General features: G+C 53.8%; 6 protein-coding genes across 6 annotated transcripts; 2 read left to right on the forward strand and 4 right to left on the reverse strand.

Annotated features, from left to right (window-relative positions):
• Positions 1-714: 714 nt before the first annotated feature.
• On the reverse strand, positions 715-5,262 carry RHO25_009692 (uncharacterized protein; the record flags this gene model as incomplete). The annotated part of the gene is made up of 1 exon (XM_023601224.2): positions 715-5,262. The coding sequence occupies one exon, from the start codon at positions 5,260-5,262 to the stop codon at positions 715-717; it is 4,548 nt and encodes a 1,515-aa protein (XP_023453398.1).
• A 422-nt stretch (positions 5,263-5,684) lies between these two features.
• RHO25_009693 (uncharacterized protein) lies at positions 5,685-7,441 on the reverse strand (the record flags this gene model as incomplete). Its single annotated transcript, XM_023601225.2, has 3 exons — positions 5,685-6,010; positions 6,063-7,252; positions 7,353-7,441. The coding sequence occupies 3 exons, from the start codon at positions 7,439-7,441 to the stop codon at positions 5,685-5,687; spliced, it is 1,605 nt and encodes a 534-aa protein (XP_023453399.2).
• Positions 7,442-8,536: 1,095 nt separating this feature from the next.
• RHO25_009694 (uncharacterized protein) lies at positions 8,537-9,935 on the forward strand (the record flags this gene model as incomplete). Its single annotated transcript, XM_023601226.2, has 3 exons — positions 8,537-9,253; positions 9,343-9,711; positions 9,765-9,935. 3 exons carry the CDS (start codon positions 8,537-8,539, stop codon positions 9,933-9,935), a joined length of 1,257 nt encoding a protein of 418 aa, XP_023453979.1.
• A 206-nt stretch (positions 9,936-10,141) lies between these two features.
• On the forward strand, positions 10,142-11,461 carry RHO25_009695 (uncharacterized protein; the record flags this gene model as incomplete). The annotated part of the gene is made up of 1 exon (XM_023601227.2): positions 10,142-11,461. The coding sequence occupies one exon, from the start codon at positions 10,142-10,144 to the stop codon at positions 11,459-11,461; it is 1,320 nt and encodes a 439-aa protein (XP_023453303.1).
• A 591-nt stretch (positions 11,462-12,052) lies between these two features.
• Positions 12,053-13,160, reverse strand: RHO25_009696 (uncharacterized protein; the record flags this gene model as incomplete). The annotated part of the gene is made up of 3 exons (XM_023601228.2): positions 12,053-12,743; positions 12,803-12,862; positions 12,916-13,160. The coding sequence occupies 3 exons, from the start codon at positions 13,158-13,160 to the stop codon at positions 12,053-12,055; spliced, it is 996 nt and encodes a 331-aa protein (XP_023453395.1).
• Positions 13,161-16,677: 3,517 nt separating this feature from the next.
• Positions 16,678-17,256, reverse strand: RHO25_009697 (40S ribosomal protein eS24; the record flags this gene model as incomplete). The annotated part of the gene is made up of 3 exons (XM_023601229.2): positions 16,678-16,757; positions 16,873-17,120; positions 17,180-17,256. The coding sequence occupies 3 exons, from the start codon at positions 17,254-17,256 to the stop codon at positions 16,678-16,680; spliced, it is 405 nt and encodes a 134-aa protein (XP_023453302.1).
• Between the last annotated feature and the right edge of the window lie 61 nt (positions 17,257-17,317).

Raw genomic sequence — 17,317 nt, forward strand, 5'->3', positions numbered from 1 at the left:
ATGCGTTGTGATTGCATCGCAATTGATCGTCCCGGGCTTGTCACGGTTGTATTACTCATCTTCCTCGGTGCTGGACGTGCAGTTTGTCCAGCATAGTCGTGCGGCTCTGAGGCAGCCTCGACGTGGTAAGCCGATCTTTGGTCATGAAGCAGAATTTCTGTCTTCAGAAAGTGTCTTCTTGGGCTCCAAGTCGGAAATAGAAACTGTTATCATGTTGGTGTTGAGTGTGATTGAGTTGCATGTCGAGAAAATAGAGATGTGACTTGCGGACAGTTTCTTTTAGAGTTAAAGCTGATCCTGGTATGCCGACAACCCAAAAGTGCTTTTGGGGACATGCCGTGTGATCCACGGGGTACGGCACGCCTATTAGTGATCTTTCCTCGCTGTCAAGCTGGGGAAGATTGCTGTTGAAGGATCATTAGGCAAAGACGGTGGCGCCATTGTACAAGCTTGATCTCACGTTGGTTGTCGTATAGCTCGCTTTCACACACAAGCACTTGGGCGCGGAATGGCGAATGTTGGGAAGAATATCATTCGTGATCTACGCTCACGCTCGTACGCTGTACACCAATAAGCTATTAGCAAACGTGATGCAGTATGTAGCCATGCCACCTTGCACTCGTTGGGTATTATCCACACTTTACAAACGGCCCATCGACATCGCACAGCTGCGGTGATGGTTCCGTAACTCTTGCCTCGGATTGTAGACCGTACCTATGCCTCCATAGCGCTGTCTTCATCACTATCACTCGGAACGTCCATAACATCCTTCTTCTTGCTTGCAGTCCTTGCGGATGACCGACCTCCACGAGCTGGTAACTCCTTCGTGGCCGTCGCTTTCTTTTGCGTTGCTTTCTTCGACTCGCGCGCTTTCGAAGTGCTATCCTTGACTTTCGCTGTCGGTTTCTTGCCATTGGTCTTTGCTGCTGGCTTGGCGACCACGACTTCCTCGCCTCCTTCCTCGACCTCGATTTCTTCTTCTTCTTCGTCATCTTCGTGCCCGCGGCTATCCTCGGCGTGACTCTTAGGGCCCGTGGGATCGCTGGTGGGTGGGGTTGATGAGCCAACATTCTCTTTGTTACCCTCTTCATCTGAGCTCTCATCCTCGTACCGCCAGGAAGCCACATTGTCCGGATCATCATCTTCGCTATCACTGATGTCGGCGTAGCTCCGCGCATTCGAGACTCGTGTGCTCTTGCGCATTGCGGAAGAGGGTACGGCATCACTTGCTCTCTTCTTCGGCGTCTTTGCTGGCTTTGGCGCTTTCGGTGCCTTTGGAACCTTCTTCTTGCGCACAGCCTTCTCGTCGCCGTTGGATGCTCGGATCTTCTTCGCTGGTCGCTTCGAGTCGCCATCGACATGCTTCCTCTTCTTGGGCCGTAGTCGATCCCGAACCAAGTCATCCATCTGCTCATCGATCTCAACTGGCAGGAAACGTTTGTGCGAGACTTCATCTGCAAAGTCCTGATCACGGATTTGTCGGTATACGCTACTCGGCATCGCCGGCTTGCTGGGCTTCAGCTGAAGTGACCAGCCCTTGGCACTTTCGTATGCACGCATGATAGCCTCAGCGAGATCAGCCATAGTCCAGAGTAGCTCGCTCTTCTCAGGCTCGATAGCGTCTTGGAAGCTTCTGGCGCGCTGGGCATAAGCGTAAATATCTGAGAGGTTCTGCTCAGTCGCCACAGCCTTGAGATAGAAGAGAATGTACTCAATGAAGTCGGAGATGTCCTTTTCAGCAAGCGAGAAGTCTTGGTGATGTGCCAACAGACTCATGAAGTACGGGAACACATTTTCCAGGACTGGCACTTCCTCCTTTGCATAGAAAGCAGCACGGGCTTTGAGAAACGTTGCAGTAGATTCTCTTACAGCCTTCGTCGGCTCGAATGCGTACAAGAACATCAAGCTGAAGAAGCGATGATGAAGTGGTTTCTGCATGCCCGTGTACTTCTTCAGCGTGGTAACGAATCCTTTGCGAACTTCGGGTAGGGGATCTTGGGCAATTTTCGTTAGTCGGTTGAAGTCTCGAGCAGCAAAGATCTTGTTGATGTGCTTGTTGCAGCAGAGTTTGAGTATCAGCTTTCCTGCACTCAGCCGCATACGTGCTTTGTGGTTCTCCGGAGAAGGCTCGCCCGCCAGCTCACCATCTCGCTCGATGATTGTGTTCAGTACTTTGAACGTCCTCAAGACAGCGTCTTGTAGCTCTTTGTCGAGTGAAGTGTGATCTAAATCAGGCAGCTGACCACTGATATCGTTGACCACGGCCTTGAGGGCCCAGAGCTTGACGTTCAAATCAGAGTCGATGTCAGCCGTCCACGATGTGTCAGTCTCCTCTGCTGCATGTCGATTGCGCAGCGCACCCGTAAGGATCTCGTGGATGGCGTCTGCATGATCTTCTGTTTGCACATAGGCTAGCCGCTGCAGCTGACTGATCGCAGCAAGCTTTGTAGCGGCATTCTCGTGGCCGACATCGAAATTCTTCAGGCAGTGCTTCATGATGTCGTTAACATACATGTCCTTCTTATCTGCCGCCGCAACAATAACTGTGACAGCATGCTTCGCAACCGATGGAGGGGAACCGAATTTTGCGAACTTCGCCATGGCCTGGAAGAAATCTCGGTCCTTTGGCATCTTTTCAGGAAATTGCCTTGAGAACCCAGCGCATGCCTTGAGCGTGTCCACTGCGTTGATATCGTTGGGCGACGTTGCAGAAGGGGCTTGCTTCCTGAGGGTCTCGCACAATTCCTTGATGTGTACCTCAAACACCAGTGGCGCCTGCGTAGAGATATGCTTCAGCACCTCATGCGCCGCGCTGCCCAGTCCATTGTCATCTGTGCGAGAAATTGAGACAATCGCAGGCACATGGCTTCTATTATAGACCAGAACAGCAGTGGACCGCAAAAGTGGCTCCATCGTCTCTGCCGCGCTGGCAATGTTAGGCGAGGCACCCTCAAGTCGCTTGAGAACCTCCGCTATTGCGTTGCGGCTCTTCTTGTAGTCGCTCTCAGCACTGATGGCCATTTTGACCAGTGCGAAATTCCGACGATCGTGATGGCCGAAGAAAGCGGTGAGGTGATTTTTGGCTACGACTTTGTCCGGGAATCTGTCCGCAATAGCTGCAACGAATTTCTGTAGCTTCTGGGCATCCTCTTTATTGCTCTTGATATCGCCGCCCAGCTTCTCACTCAGATCTAGGATGATTGACACATATTTTGCTTGTGACACCTGGAGCCCTTGCATGCCGAAGAAAGCTTTCTTGGCCTTTTCGTCGAGATCGCGGATCAAAGCCAGTATCCGCTCGCTACGGATACGATCAGGGTCTAGTCCTCTTGCCTGGCTGTTTTGACTGTCGGGCACTCGCTGAGAGTCTCCATTCCCACTCGACTTGGTCTTGATAGGAGGGTAGCTGATCGGCAGCAAAGAATCGAAGATGGCTTTCGAGATGAGCGCATTCAAGACCGGCTGATTTATGTACACGGCATTGAGGATATTGCTGGGTATGGGGCCGAACAAAGTTCGGGCTCGTTCATTACCTTCGATGATCGCCCCTGAAGCGACTCCCCAAAGCTTGCCCAGAAGTTCGAGGGCAGTCGTGGAGACGTGAGGCTTTGGGTCTTTAATACGCGCAGTCAACTGAAAGAGCACGGAACCATCCTGGCCGGCACCTCCATGACTGCCGAGCTTTTGCACGATTGATTGATAGTCAAACGTGGACACTGCGGTGACGGCCGCAAGGCGGACCTTCTCGTCGTTGTCAGTCAGCAAGTCCGAGAATATCCGTAGAAGCTGTGTTTCCTGATCTGAATCCAAGCCCTTGCCACCTGCTGAAGTCAGGATTATTCGAGCGCACGCGGTCACCCACGCGGCTCTGACCTGCCCAGATTTGTCGCGATGGCGATCGACAAACGTTTGATAGGTGGTCGGATAGGTTGATGAGAATGCCTGCGGCGCTGCCGGGATCAAAACGACGTTCTGTTGCGCGGGCGGAGAGTAGTCAGCCAAGCTTTGCGATGGATATGCTGCAGGATCGAGCGCCGCAGGCGGCGGAGGTCCGGCTGCACCAATGCCAGCAATCATGTCGCCGACACCAGCGACTCCCATGAGACGCAACGAGGTATTTTCCGTATTGAGTTCGCTCTCGATCTGCGCCAAAACATTTTGGATAACTCCAGGACATGCCCTCCACAGCTCTCGTAGTAAGCGATGTGCCTTCTCAGCCTCTTGGAGATCGTCTGCTGAAGGCGCAACCAAGGCAGCATCTGACTCGTCGTCGCTATCATCATGTGTTCGCTTCTTGCCTTTTGCTTTCGTTGGCTTGGACTCCGCGGCTGCGTCATTCGCGTCGATCAGAACGGCCTGGAACCACTGGCCAATGTGACGGATCATCTTCTCCTCACACGTATTGCAAATAGACCTGGCCATATTGTATGCAGGAGATACCTCCTTGAGCACCTCTGAGAAGCGTGTCTCGCCTTTCTTTGTAACAGCGTGAGGGTCCGCCCGTAGGAATTGAGCGAGAATGACCTCGATGATCTCGAGAGGTACAGTCTGAGCCTCGTCCACCAGGGCGCAAAGTAGACTCGTGAAGTTGAACTCAACATTCTTCGACAGCAGCTCTTTATCGCCACCGGGGACGTTGAGGGCCAGCACATCGAAGCAGTGAGTGAACAGGATCTTCTGCATCTGGTCTGCGCCTGGCAGGTCCTGGACCAGAACTATACTCTTCACAGTCGCAAGAGACGTGATGATGGCCAGGTGCTGCGCATTGTACGTATGAGAGGGATCCGCGATAGCAGGGACGACTGTTGAAATTACGAAATTGAAGATTTGCTTCAACTGACTTGCTTTGTAGGGTGCGTCCGGAGCCAGCAGTCTGAACATTTCCACAATGCATTGGAGAGTGTAAACCTGGACGCCATAATCTTTGTGGCCGAGAAGTAGTGGACTCGACAATTCCTTCGCCTTCGGTTCCAATGACGCTCGCGCACAGTCGCCTTGTTCCAGATGTCGGAGTTCCGTAGCCAATGCCTTGAGTCGCTGTAACAGAGTCGCAACAGCAATGGGCTTGCCAGCTTTCCAAGTCAGCGGCTCATCGTTCTGCAGCGCATCGCCGCCCTCCTCTTCCTCTTCTCCATCCTCGTCGACGTCCATCGCATCTTGTGCCTGCGGCTCTTCCTGCTCTTCCTGCTGCTCCTCGACCTCTACTTCAGCTTCTGGCTCAGGATCGGGTTGCGACGCCCGTTTTCTTGTTGCGCGTGGCATGGCGAATATGTGGATGCGCGAACGTCTAATCAAGCGTCGGGCGACAGTGGCGCATGCTTGAGAGGAGTCCGCGCGGAGTCTTATAATTCGGCTGTCGAGAAGTTGATCGATGAGAAGTGAAGCTGCCGGTCGAGGCGCGTCAAGTCGCGTGTCTCACGGAACAGGTGGGTCCAGGACGACTTCCCCAGGGTCCACCACGAAGGCTCCAGCAACTTCACTTTGCACTACAATACACATTACGAATTGTATCGAAGTGCGCATGACTTTAAGATAATGTAAATGAAAACATTCGACGGAAAGTCCGTTTATCGTAAATTTGAACAACAGAAGCTATCAACGAATGTTCCCTTTCGTCGCTTGATGGCAACTCCCAAACACCACGCTGATGATAAACGACGATTTCCATGTTCTCATGCCCACTTTCAATGTAGGAGAGGAATTTGAGCGGCCGTCCATGGCCCAGCGACCAGATCCCTCTGGTGTACAGTGATGTCGTCGCCCTCTTTTTGATAGAACACCACAATGTCACTCCCGCCAGATGCGTTTGGCAAGGCGGACACACTCAAGTGCGTCCCAGGCAGACCAGGATCGCCTGGAACCTCGAAAGGTTCGCCGACAATTGAACTATTCTCTGCCGCCCACGAGATGTTGTAGCCCTTGAAGAGCAGAGAATCTGCATCTTGGGCGTAGAAGTAGTTTGTGTAGCCAAGGCTCGTCGCCGGATGTACATTGTCGATTGCAATTGAAGCTGGGAATAGGTCAGTGTGGTTACACAGTGAAAAGGTGCAGCCATGGCTTACATCTCGTCCATACGTTCACAGGATGGCTTGTCGTATTCGTCACATTCGTATTCGTGTCCTTCCACCAAAATTCCACGGCGTTCTGCTCATTGACAAACATCACATATGTCACTGTCCCAGGACCCCAAGAATAACAGCCTACACCAGCGTGACCATTCTTGGAGTCCCAAGTGAACTGATGTTCCCAGGTGTCGTCGCCGTTCCGCCATCCGAGCTGCTGGAAAGTCGTAGCGTCCGATGCATACCACATGTGCATGCCCGCTTCTGCACTACGACTGGCATTTGGGTCCTCGTTCGGAAGTGGAGAATGAGCGTAATCACTGTCTCCATACTCGCTGCCGTACCAACAGGCCTGCATGCCGACCATGTCTGCATCATACACCTGGAGATTCAGATTGTTGATAGGCCCGTCTGTCCATACATTGGTCGTGTTACTGTTCGATCTCTGCTTCAGAGTGTTATTCTGGTCTATGTAGAACACGTGCCAGGTGCTGGCATTGTTCAGCACGTACGACACGGCAGACAGAGGAGTGCTGTTCTTCGCGTCCTGCGCAACAACTGCTGAAAAGTCCCCGCCTTTCCAGCTGCCATCATTGGCAAGTTGTTTGAATCGGATATCGCCATTGTAGTGTTGGTAGTACATGACGAGAGTCCCTTGAGTGCCTTCTTGTAGCTCCCGAGAAAAGGATTGAGAAGCTAAGGCAATGCCAGATCCATTGAAAGCACCTTCGCTCGAGTAGTATTCGGGATCTATCGCGCCACCGATCAAAAATGTTGCGTTCACGTCTGGACCTCGTGAAGAATCATCATCCTCATCGTCTTGATTTAACCCGACGCCAAGCCCCACGCCCAGTGCTATCCCTAGTATTATGATGGCAGCCAGAATCAACCAGAATAGTATTGCCGAAATGCCGCAGATGCGTCTCCTTTGAGGTCGTATTGTATTGTCTGTCTGTTGGGGGAAAGCTTCTGGCGCGATGGGAGGTATGACCACTTCTTTCTCACTCTCGTCATTTTTGTTACGGTAAGTCTCCGCCATAGGCATGTCATCTAGCTCGCTGGGAGAATATGGTCTGTCCTTTTTCGATAGCCTGCCATCGACGAGTGTGCCTGCATCTGAGCCATAGCGAGGAACTCCAGTGTCTTGTGCGTCGAAATTTTGATACTGTTGGTATGGTGGGGAATCATGGCTGCTCGACCACCGTCAGTGTTCCTGTACCTGTATGATCCCGCACAGCTCCACGCAAGACTGTATCGCCATGCGACGTGAGAAATAGTGCTCTCGCTTACATGTGCTCGGTGAAGCGCGGCGTGGCAGCCTCTGACACAGAAAACCTTGGCGGTGGACTGTGCGGTGAAGGTGGAGTCTCGATCTCCATGGCGATTTTGAGGTCTCTCATGCAGCTTCACAGGTCTGAAGATGAGTTCTACGATGTCCAGCATCCAAGAGCGCAAGAGATTTGACACAGGTGGAGGAGGCACACGAAGAAAGAGAAGAGAACGCACTCGCGTGTCCCGGTCGAGTGCCGGGCTGACAAGTGCTACTTACTTGCGGTGCAGCTGCAAGGTGAGATCTGGCTTGCTCACGTACCAAACACCATGTAAATGTGGTACCCATAGGCACAAAGTCCGATCAGGCCAGCAGAGCTCAGGATCTCGTGTCAGCGAGGGTCGTAGCGAATGGGAGTGTGCGCTCAAGCTGCAAGGTTGTGCTGCGGTGATGTGGTGGACCATCCCGCACGGCTTGAGCTGAACCTTCGGTCGGGATGGAGGTGGTATTTCTTTGTTTGGTTCATCAGCCACTCTTTGGCCTGTGGATGCGAAGTGCGCCATCGTCCTTGGAGCCTTCATCGAACGTCGCACAAGTTGCGGAAGAACATCTTGTCTTCTGCTGTTGAAGGATTGCTCGTGTCGTTTATAGAAGCAGCGTGAGAATAGAGTGTGACCAGCTCAAGGACTGCGTCTGCGACCGATTGAGCCGGACTTGCTGCATTTGCGAACGCTGTGTCGCGTTCGCTTCTTCATTGCGATGCGGAGACCTGATTCCAGAAGCCTGACATGCATTCTAGGTTGACGTTGTCACTGCAGTGCTTACCTCGCACTTGAGCGCGACTCTTTATCTTGGGGAGCGAAGCAAGCGAGCTCCGACTGGTACACCAGATCTGCACAACACAGCGGCTGAGCCGAGTCTGCCTTGCATATATTGTAGAAAGCTGTCTGCCGATCGCTTAGGCCCCGAACGCTGCTGACAGCTGCATTTTCACGCCTTCGCGGGCTCCGTTGTGCCGGCGATTCGGTGACAAAAGCGATGCTGGCTCGATGAGGCGAAGTTGGCGAGAGTTGGAAACAGACTTCTTCAGGAGCTGGGGTTGGCTTGCCGGCACGTGCGAGCTCGCCTGTGTTTCTATTCCTAGCCTAGCTGCGCCTGCGAACTTTCCCGTCCTTCGATCACAACAACATGTCGACCATAAGCAATGCGAAGGGTTGTCGTGACTGGCCTGGGTGCTGTCACTCCGCTCGCAGCCGGCGTACGGCCGACGTGGCAGCGTCTGCTCAAGTCGCACAGCGGAATTGTTTCGACTACTTCGAGAGGCTCGCAGTTTGAAGCTCTCCCAAGTCGCGTCGCGGGACTTGTCCCTCAGGGCAGTCGCGACGATGGCCGATGGCAGGCCAAAGACTGGCTGACCACGAGCGAAGAGCGCCAAATGGCTTTGTTCGCCCAATATGCTATTGCAGCAGCTCAAGAAGCCCTAGATGACGCAGGATGGCATCCTACTCAGCAAAAAGACCTCGAAGCGACTGGCGTGGCCATTGGATCTGGCATTGGCAACCTCGACGAGGCATACAATACATCTGTCGCCTTTCATGAGTCTGGCTATCGCAAGGTCTCGCCGCTCTTCGTGCCAAGGCTGCTCATCAACCTCGCTGCCGGGCACGTCTCTATGAAGCACGGCTTCATGGGACCGAACCACGCGGCAACAACTGCGTGCACAACGGGAATACATGCCATTGGTGATGCATCTCGCCTCATTGCGTTTGGCGATGCCGATGTGATGGTCGCTGGAGGTGCCGAATCTTGCATCCATCCTCTGGCCATCGCCGGCTTTGCTCGCGCACGTAGTCTAGCCACGGACTGGAATGATAATCCATATGCTGCGTCACGCCCTTTCGACAGTGCAAGGGCCGGTTTCGTAATTGGCGAAGGCGCCGGGGTGGTCATCTTGGAGGCATGACGCATGGGCAGTCACTACTATTGGAAATGGACTAACTTTCCTTACAGGAACTGGAACATGCGAAGGCACGAGGCGCAAATATATACGCAGAAATCCGTGGCTATGGTCTCTCAGCAGATGCACACCATATGACGGCACCTGAGGAAGAAGGCAATGGGGCGTTCTTGGCGATGAAACAAGCCTTGAAGCACGCCCAGCTCAAGCCTAACAAGATCGACTATGTGAACGCACATGCAACATCTACCAAGCTCGGCGATGCTGCTGAAAACAATGCTATCAAGCGTTTGTTGCTGGGCGAAGAGGGACGAACATCTGCTGCTCAAGTCAATGTCTCCAGCACAAAGGGTGCGATTGGCCATCTTCTCGGCGCAGCCGGTGCAGTTGAAGCTATCTTCACCATACTTGCATGTCATGAGGTAGGCTTCATCTGACAGCGTGCGACGAGCTGCTTACTGACTGAGATGCTTAGAATGTTCTGCCACCGACACTGAATCTCGAAAACCCCGGCGATCCGGCTTCTGACTTCAATTGCAACTATGTTCCCCACACTCCACAGCAGATCGCTGTCAATGCAGCACTTACGAACAGCTTTGGCTTCGGTGGCACAAACGCAAGCATCTGTGTATCGAAATACAAGTGATGTGATGGTCTCGACCTGGATGTGCTGGCTTTGCTAATGGTCCACTGTCAAAGCTACCCCACCCATCCCACGTTATTGGTGGGATATGAGGCGTTATCTGTGGACCGGCACAACAGAAGAGACTTTCGCTACAATTCAGTGCCAGCGGCTGTTGCGGCCACCTGCTGCACTACTGCTAAAGATCAACGCCTCGTGCCACCACCGCGATGGAAACACAAAGTCTGCTCCCACCTCGCAGCCCAGCCACAGGGCGCACTGCAACCACGAACGACTTCGACATGGAGCGAAAACCCATACTTGAAAAGCTTAGGAGTCAAGCAGAGCACTACCATGATCAAATACCCTGGATCAGGAAGCTTCCAGCCAACGCTGTAGGAATAATCCTCCTACTGGTTGTCGTCCAAGTCGTGGTCTGGGTAGCTGTAGGGATTGTGCTACACTTCCACACAGCACTCATCTCAACCGCCGTACTATCCTACACCCTCGGGCTCCGCCATGCCCTCGACGCCGACCACATCTCCGCCATCGACCTTATGACCCGCCGCCTCGTAGCCTCAGGTCAGAAACCCGTCACAGTCGGCACATACTTCTCCCTCGGCCACAGCACCATCGTCATCGTGACCAGCATCGTCGTTGCAGCCAGCAGCGCAGCAATCCAAAAACGCTTCGATGGCTTCAGTACCGTAGGTTCCATCATCGGTTCCTCCGTCTCCGCCGCTTTCCTCATCATCCTCGGAACAATGAACTGCTGGATCCTCTACAAACTCTACCAACAACTCCAACGAGCCATTGCGTCTCCCATCGGCGAGGAATCCCTCGATTTCAGCTTCGAAGGCGGTGGCTGCATGACCATGCTCCTCCGCCGAACCTTCAAACTTGTCGATCGCCCTTGGAAAATGTACCCTTTGGGAGTGCTCTTTGGTCTCGGTTTCGATACTTCATCCGAAATCGCCCTCCTCGGAATCAGCAGTATCCAAGCCGCGCAAGGGACTTCTATCTGGTTAATTCTCATCTTCCCCATTCTCTTCACATCCGGAATGTGTCTCCTTGATACCTTCGACGGAGCGGCTATGATGTCTCTGTACACTTCTGCTCGACTTGCCAAAGACGCCATCGCGGTCTTGTACTACCAATGCGTTTTGACAGCCATCACGGTCGCTGTCGCGATAAGTATTGGTGTCATTCAACTCCTCACGATGATCCACAATGTCCGACCGGATTTCGAAGGACCCTTTTGGGATGGAGTGGATGTAGCGGGAGAGCATTATGATGTTATTGGAGGAGCGATTTGCGGAAGTTTCGTCGTTTTTGGTTTGCTATCTGTTCTGTTGTACAAGCCTTGGAGACGGAGTGTCGATAGGAAGAGGTTGGCTACGGTGAACGCCGATGACGGCGATGGTGAGCTACAGTCACAGATTTTGGATGAGGGCAATGCGGAGAATGAGAATGGGTGGCGTGATGATAGGGGGAAGAGCGATGGTGTGAGAACGGCAGTGCAGCCTGTTGGCGAGAGCTCGAGAAGTTAGATGTGGTGCACAAAATCGAATAATGGCATGTCTGGGCATTCGACCATCTTCTCCGATTTCCGAATGTGGTAATTGCTACTCCAGTGCACGTGGTAATGGGATTGACCAGGACAAGATGGCACTAAATATGTAAGTCAGATCAGGGTCTTCGGCTCCTGGGGGTAGTTAGATGGGAGCCTACCGCAGCGTGACAATGTAAGTGACGAAGACGAGGGATGCAGACATGGAAAGAGAACCAAAGACGACATATTAGCCTCGGCGGCAATACATTCGAATGATGTACGTAAAGGAGTTGACGTCTCCAGGCCTCTCATTGAGGACCATCGTCAGCTCAGACACCATAAAAGTAGGCTCGTTGGAGAGCCTACGGGTATCGTACCCAACACAGTTATCCTCCCAGCCCAGATACAGAGGGTACTAGATTTCCGCCTCTCCCGCAACGCCCTCCAAAAAAATCACTTTTGTTCTAGATCCGTCCCAAATTGCGCCAGTATACCCCCAACCTCCTTCGCTGAATATACAAGGTCAGAAGAAGCAGTCTATCATGTATAATGTATGCCCATGTATTCCTCCAACATGTCTCTTTCATCTTCAGTTGTGCCTTGGATTCGCCTTCATGGCATCGTGGCTGAACAATTGTTTCAATGAGTGGTCTGCTCTTTCTCTCGAATGTCTCCTCGACCCGGGCGACGGTGCCTCGTAGCTGAGAGTGTTTGCTTCGGCAACTCTGAACTGTGTCAGAGTGCTAGCACTGCTCTTCAGACTAGCGTCCTTCAAAAGTTGAGTGGGGCTGGTGCTTTCGATTGGGTATGGAATTACCAACTCGACGCTCTTCCTGTTGGATGTGGTCGAGAAAGGGTTGTGCCTCATGACCGGACGAATCGAGGCCATTGATGCGACAGTGCCATACGAGGATCCTGGAGAGTGCGAAAGCGAAGGCAAATTGGTGCTGCTATCGCCGCGACTACGAGCACCGGTGCTTGTCGTAGATGAACGCTTCGTTCTAGGCCGATGTTGCTTGAGCGTCAAATGATCGTGGTGGTCCGAAGCCTCGCTCTCGTGGCTGACGTCCGATGAAGAGTCGTTCAGGTCGGCAATTGAGAAGTCGGAGAATGTCCTGGACATGGGGCGCAGGACAGTAGGTGATCGCTGAGGAACAATCTCGGGAATCGGTTGGTCGAAGTAAGAGTTGGTGGAGGACAGCGGAGGCGGTGACTGAATCGACTGTTGTATGCTCTGAATCTCTTGGAGTGAGGTCGGCCGGGAGTCTCTCCGGCGGCAGCTGCGACATATGTCAGAGGCTAGATCTATTTTGAGCTCAGGCCATGGGTGAGGACGAACGCTTCTGAGCAATACAAGATACTCGAGTCAGGAGTGAGTATCTGCTTCTCGCAGGTGGTGCTAATGAGAGGTCAGCCACGTCATGTCAACCACATCAATAAATTCCGACCTACCAGAACTGCAAGAAACTCGCCATGCCCGATTCCTCGTCGTCGTCCCTCGAGTACAGGTACTCCGCTCCGGCCTTCGTGGACCCCGAACTCGTTAGTCTCTTTGGAGATGGCTGAGGGGTGGAGTTGGAGTGGGCATGACTATAACTCTTCCGTTGCGTCAACGGCGGAGGTCTTGCAGGTCGAGCATGAGGCGGCAGTAGCTTTCGACCCTGAGAGGGCTGGCGCGCATGATGTCGTGTAGTCATTGAGACCTGGAAACAAATGCCTCGCGGTGTCGGCTTATTCGGTCCCGCTGGGCATGCAGGCCGGAAAGGCGGACTGAATCGACTACTGGCTTGCGTGATCGATCGCAGTGCAGTCCGTGAAGGGCCCAATAATGCCAGTAAATACCGCGATCTAGCGTGAGGCTGTGCGTTGTCGATATATGCCGCAGGAAGCCTTTCTCGGCGCCAGCAGTGGTAATAATGAGGGTCGAAAGATACCACTCCGAGTCAGCAGCACGCCAGATACCGCGGTCCAGAGGCACACGGGTCGAGAGTGACGCTGGTTCGGGGACGATGGCTGTTGGCGGGTGATAAGTAAATCTGGGCGTGGGCAATGATCCCCGGGAGTTGCTGCTGATAGCGAGTGCAGATAAGGACGATTGCAGCCCAGGATTAGCCGATGGCGTTGCTCAATGCAGACAAAGAGAGGATGCGGAAGGTGCAGTGCAGCAAGAGCAGGGCAGGAGCGAGAGATGTAGCGGCAACAAACAAAGTCAGAGCGAGGGCCATTGTCGCGGTCGGTGCCTGTAGCACGTCAACTCTGGCGACCTTGTGGGCTCATTCGCGGCCGGGATGGCGATGCGGGCGCACACCATCGCGGTGCGCAGAAACGGCATCACACACGGTCGAAGCTTCGGTGCAGCGGTGGGTCGCCGTCTGACTGTGCGCGCGCGGTGGGCCCTCTCGTGCGGCCATGGTTCGTTGGCGCGCGCCTGTCGCTGCTGCCACAGCTGCTGCGAGACCCACGACGACGCGAATTTGGAGAACGCTGCAACAACACGAGCGGGAGCGTGTTTCTGCCCGCATGGTTGGCGCGGGAGCAGCCTTCGCTTGGCGCTGCCTGCCAGCTTGCGCGTCGATCCACGCTCACCCGCCAGAAGAGGCTTTTGCTGGGCGCCGCGATGACTTGCAGCGCCTCTCCTCCAATTCTGCCTCCGTCTTGTCTCCCAGCGGACCTGCTCTCCGCGGCGCCCTCGTTCAGGAGAACAGTACGACGACGCCGACGACGCAATGACGAATTGCCCTCATCTCCTCGACGCCCGACACCAACGTTGCTCGGACGCTCGCAGGCTCTGTACGGCCCAACACGGTCACTGCATATGATTAGAGGCCATCGGTGTCGCCGGCTTGCCTCCCATCATTGGCCGATCATCTCACACGTGTTTTCGCTCTGCAATAGCAGAGCGGTGCGGTACAGTGCAGCTATCTCATGCAGTGCACCGCCCAATCCCAACATTGCCTGCACGAGGACGCCAAACGAGGCGCCCTTTCATCACCGTCCTGCCAGGTCCCCGCGTGCGTGCTACTTCCTACACCAGTCCTCGCATAGCATCGGTGTCCACGCTCCCACGTCTAGACCACAGGATGCCTGGGGTTCTGATACACGTCCTAGCCGAGGATTGCCCAGAGTGGATGACGGATCGTCATGGCCGACCTATGCCAACACCATCCGAGCCTCTACCGCCTGAGGTTCTTCGAAACATCACCTTGCCTGAGGTCAAATTCTGTGCCTTCTCCCTAACACGTTCTAGACCATTGCACTCCACGTCACAAACACGACGAACACATCATCAATTCCCTGCGTGCATGTCAGGAGTTTCATCGAACCTGTTGGCTGTGTCGGCTCCCAAGTGTCGCCATGCATCCATTGTCCTGAGAAGCTGTCACAGAATTTCCAGCGAAACGCAACCCGAGCCGCTGGTGAGGAAACAGTGTCAACCACAGAACAGGTAGCTGCTGTTGCGGAAGCCTACCGCCATTGCTGCCAATTCGCTGAACTTACAGCTCCATACCTCCACTTGCGCTACTGTCCGGCCAATTCCTATCAAGTAACCACTCAGGTCCTCGATCGGCTGCAGCGGTAAAAGCTATCATCAGACGTACACCGCATTGTTCGATGAATGCATCTGGCGCGCGTATCACGGTTCGCCCGTCTACGAACGTGTCAAAGAACAATTCGACATCGATGAGCACTTTGGCGTCAAAACTTGCGTGCCACAGGCGTTCGGGATCCTGGTCCGCCGTGCTGGGCAATGTCGATTAACGCAACAGCGGTCAACCAGGATGTGTTGGTCAGCTGTTAGATTCATCTAACGATACTTCTTCCACAAGAGCTTCGCCAACGCAATTGCGACTTTGGAGGTTCAGCCTGTGCGACAGCTCAATCCGGACTTTGGCCCGATGCATTTCCTCACATGCGCTGTCTGTATGTATGGTCTTCCCAAATCCTCGGTCTTTCGTGATGAGATCGAAATGACGGATCAAGTCATTACAGTACTCCATGCAGGTGTTCATTCTGGTTGCATTCATCCCGCCCATGCGGTCATCTCTGCCAACTCGGTCTCTTGACTCTGTTCGCGCAGGAGAGCAATAATCGGCTGGGATTCTGCAAGGGACGGGAATCGATGCTGACATGTCCACATGGCTTTCGTGCCTGGGAAGCGTCACCCGTGTAAACGTGCTCAAAAGTGCGTACGTCGTCTTTCTAACAACGATGCATTTACTGCTGCCGCTTCAACCGCACCCAGGATATCTACAACATCGCCGAACATTGGGCTTGCACTCGCAAGGTCTTTTTATGTGGTACCGGCTCTTTGGGAACATTGGTTTTTTCGAAGATCGAAGCTGCTGCTTCGACCACGTCCGTTGTTTCCAGTCTTTCTGCATCGAATCCGTGCTGTCTCCTGAAGAAGCTTGCCTAGGCTAATCAATAAGTGTCACAACGGTAGTTGCTGCTTCATTGCTATGCGAACCTTTGGCGCATCACCATGAACGATTCCTGATTTCCCTCCCTCATGCGCTCCTTTCCGGCACCCAACGACTGGTCTCGGAATCCGACTCTCGTGCCTGCTTGGCTCCTATCTTGCCGTTTCTCGCCCACGAGCTCGCATCTAAACCGCCATTCTTACCGGTAGGAGAATTGTGACACCCAAGGTTACTTGCGAAGTGGTCATGATAGCTATCAGAGTACTGAGCAGCAAGGGACATGGTGTCTGATAGTCCAGCGTGTCTCATGACCTTCAGATGCCGATCGGCCACGTCCGGCAGAGATTTTGGCGCTGTGCGCGGGCTCTGATGGAACAAGGACGAGAGTGATACAAGACCATCATCGGCATGAAGTTTGAAGACCTCGGTGCAACTGCTGGTGTTGCGGTGTAGCATGTTGAGGTCGTAGATGAACGGCTTCGGCCCCTGTATCTGTAGACAGTAAGTAGATTCTTGCAGCAGCTGGTTGCAATAGGAAGCGCCGGGAGAGATCCAGCGTCGGCGGCCATTTAGAACGAAGCGAGCGCTGAACAGAGATGAAAATCGTGCAAGGAGGAAGCGATTTTCATTGCTTGGGTATAACTACACTCTAAGCCACCCAACGCCGAGTCGGTGCTGCCGCACTGTTCTAGCCTGATCATAAAGGCCGAGAAACTGAATGGCGCTTTGCAGCAGGCGAATGATGCGAGTCTGTACCCATCGCGACAAATCCCTACACGCTGTTGCGAGTCGCTTATTTCTTCTTGTCCTTGGCTGGGCCCTTGGTCTTCGCAGTACCACGGAACTCCTTGCTGCGGTTCTTGCGTTGCTTGCCTATGGTGAACCACAATGTCAGTTCGAGATCCTTCTCGCATGATGCTCACCAAATGACGCATCTGCCTCCGCCGAAACGGGTATGGGTATGTGTAGTGTGGTATTGTTGACGTACGCTGCTGTCTGCTGGCCTTCTCGATCTTGGTGGCCTGACCGTAGCGCACAAGTCTGTAGTGTGGCTCGAACTTCTTCATGGCCTCGGCGGAGTCGTAGAGGAGGGCGAAACCGGTGCTCTTGCCACCACCGAATTGGGTGCGGAAACCGAAGACGGAGACTTGGTCCTTGTTCATCTTGTAAAGACCGGCGAGCTTCTCGCGGAGCTCATCCTTGGAGACGTTTGGGCGCGATGGGTGGAGGACATCACTGTGGGAGATGCTGTTAGAATACCGGCATTGGTGAGCGGAGGTGGTAGTTGGACGCACACGACCATCTGCTTGCGGCCCAGCAGTGGGTTGCGGATGAACTTGCGCGTGCGCAGAGTGACCTGGGATTCCGACATGGTGAGGGTTGTCGACTTGTCGTTGGGCGAGAGGATGTCGGGGCGTCGTGCGAGAAAAGAG

Source organism: Cercospora beticola, chromosome 6, assembly GCF_033473495.1.
Source record: "Cercospora beticola chromosome 6, complete sequence".
NCBI lineage: Eukaryota > Fungi > Ascomycota > Dothideomycetes > Mycosphaerellales > Mycosphaerellaceae > Cercospora > Cercospora beticola.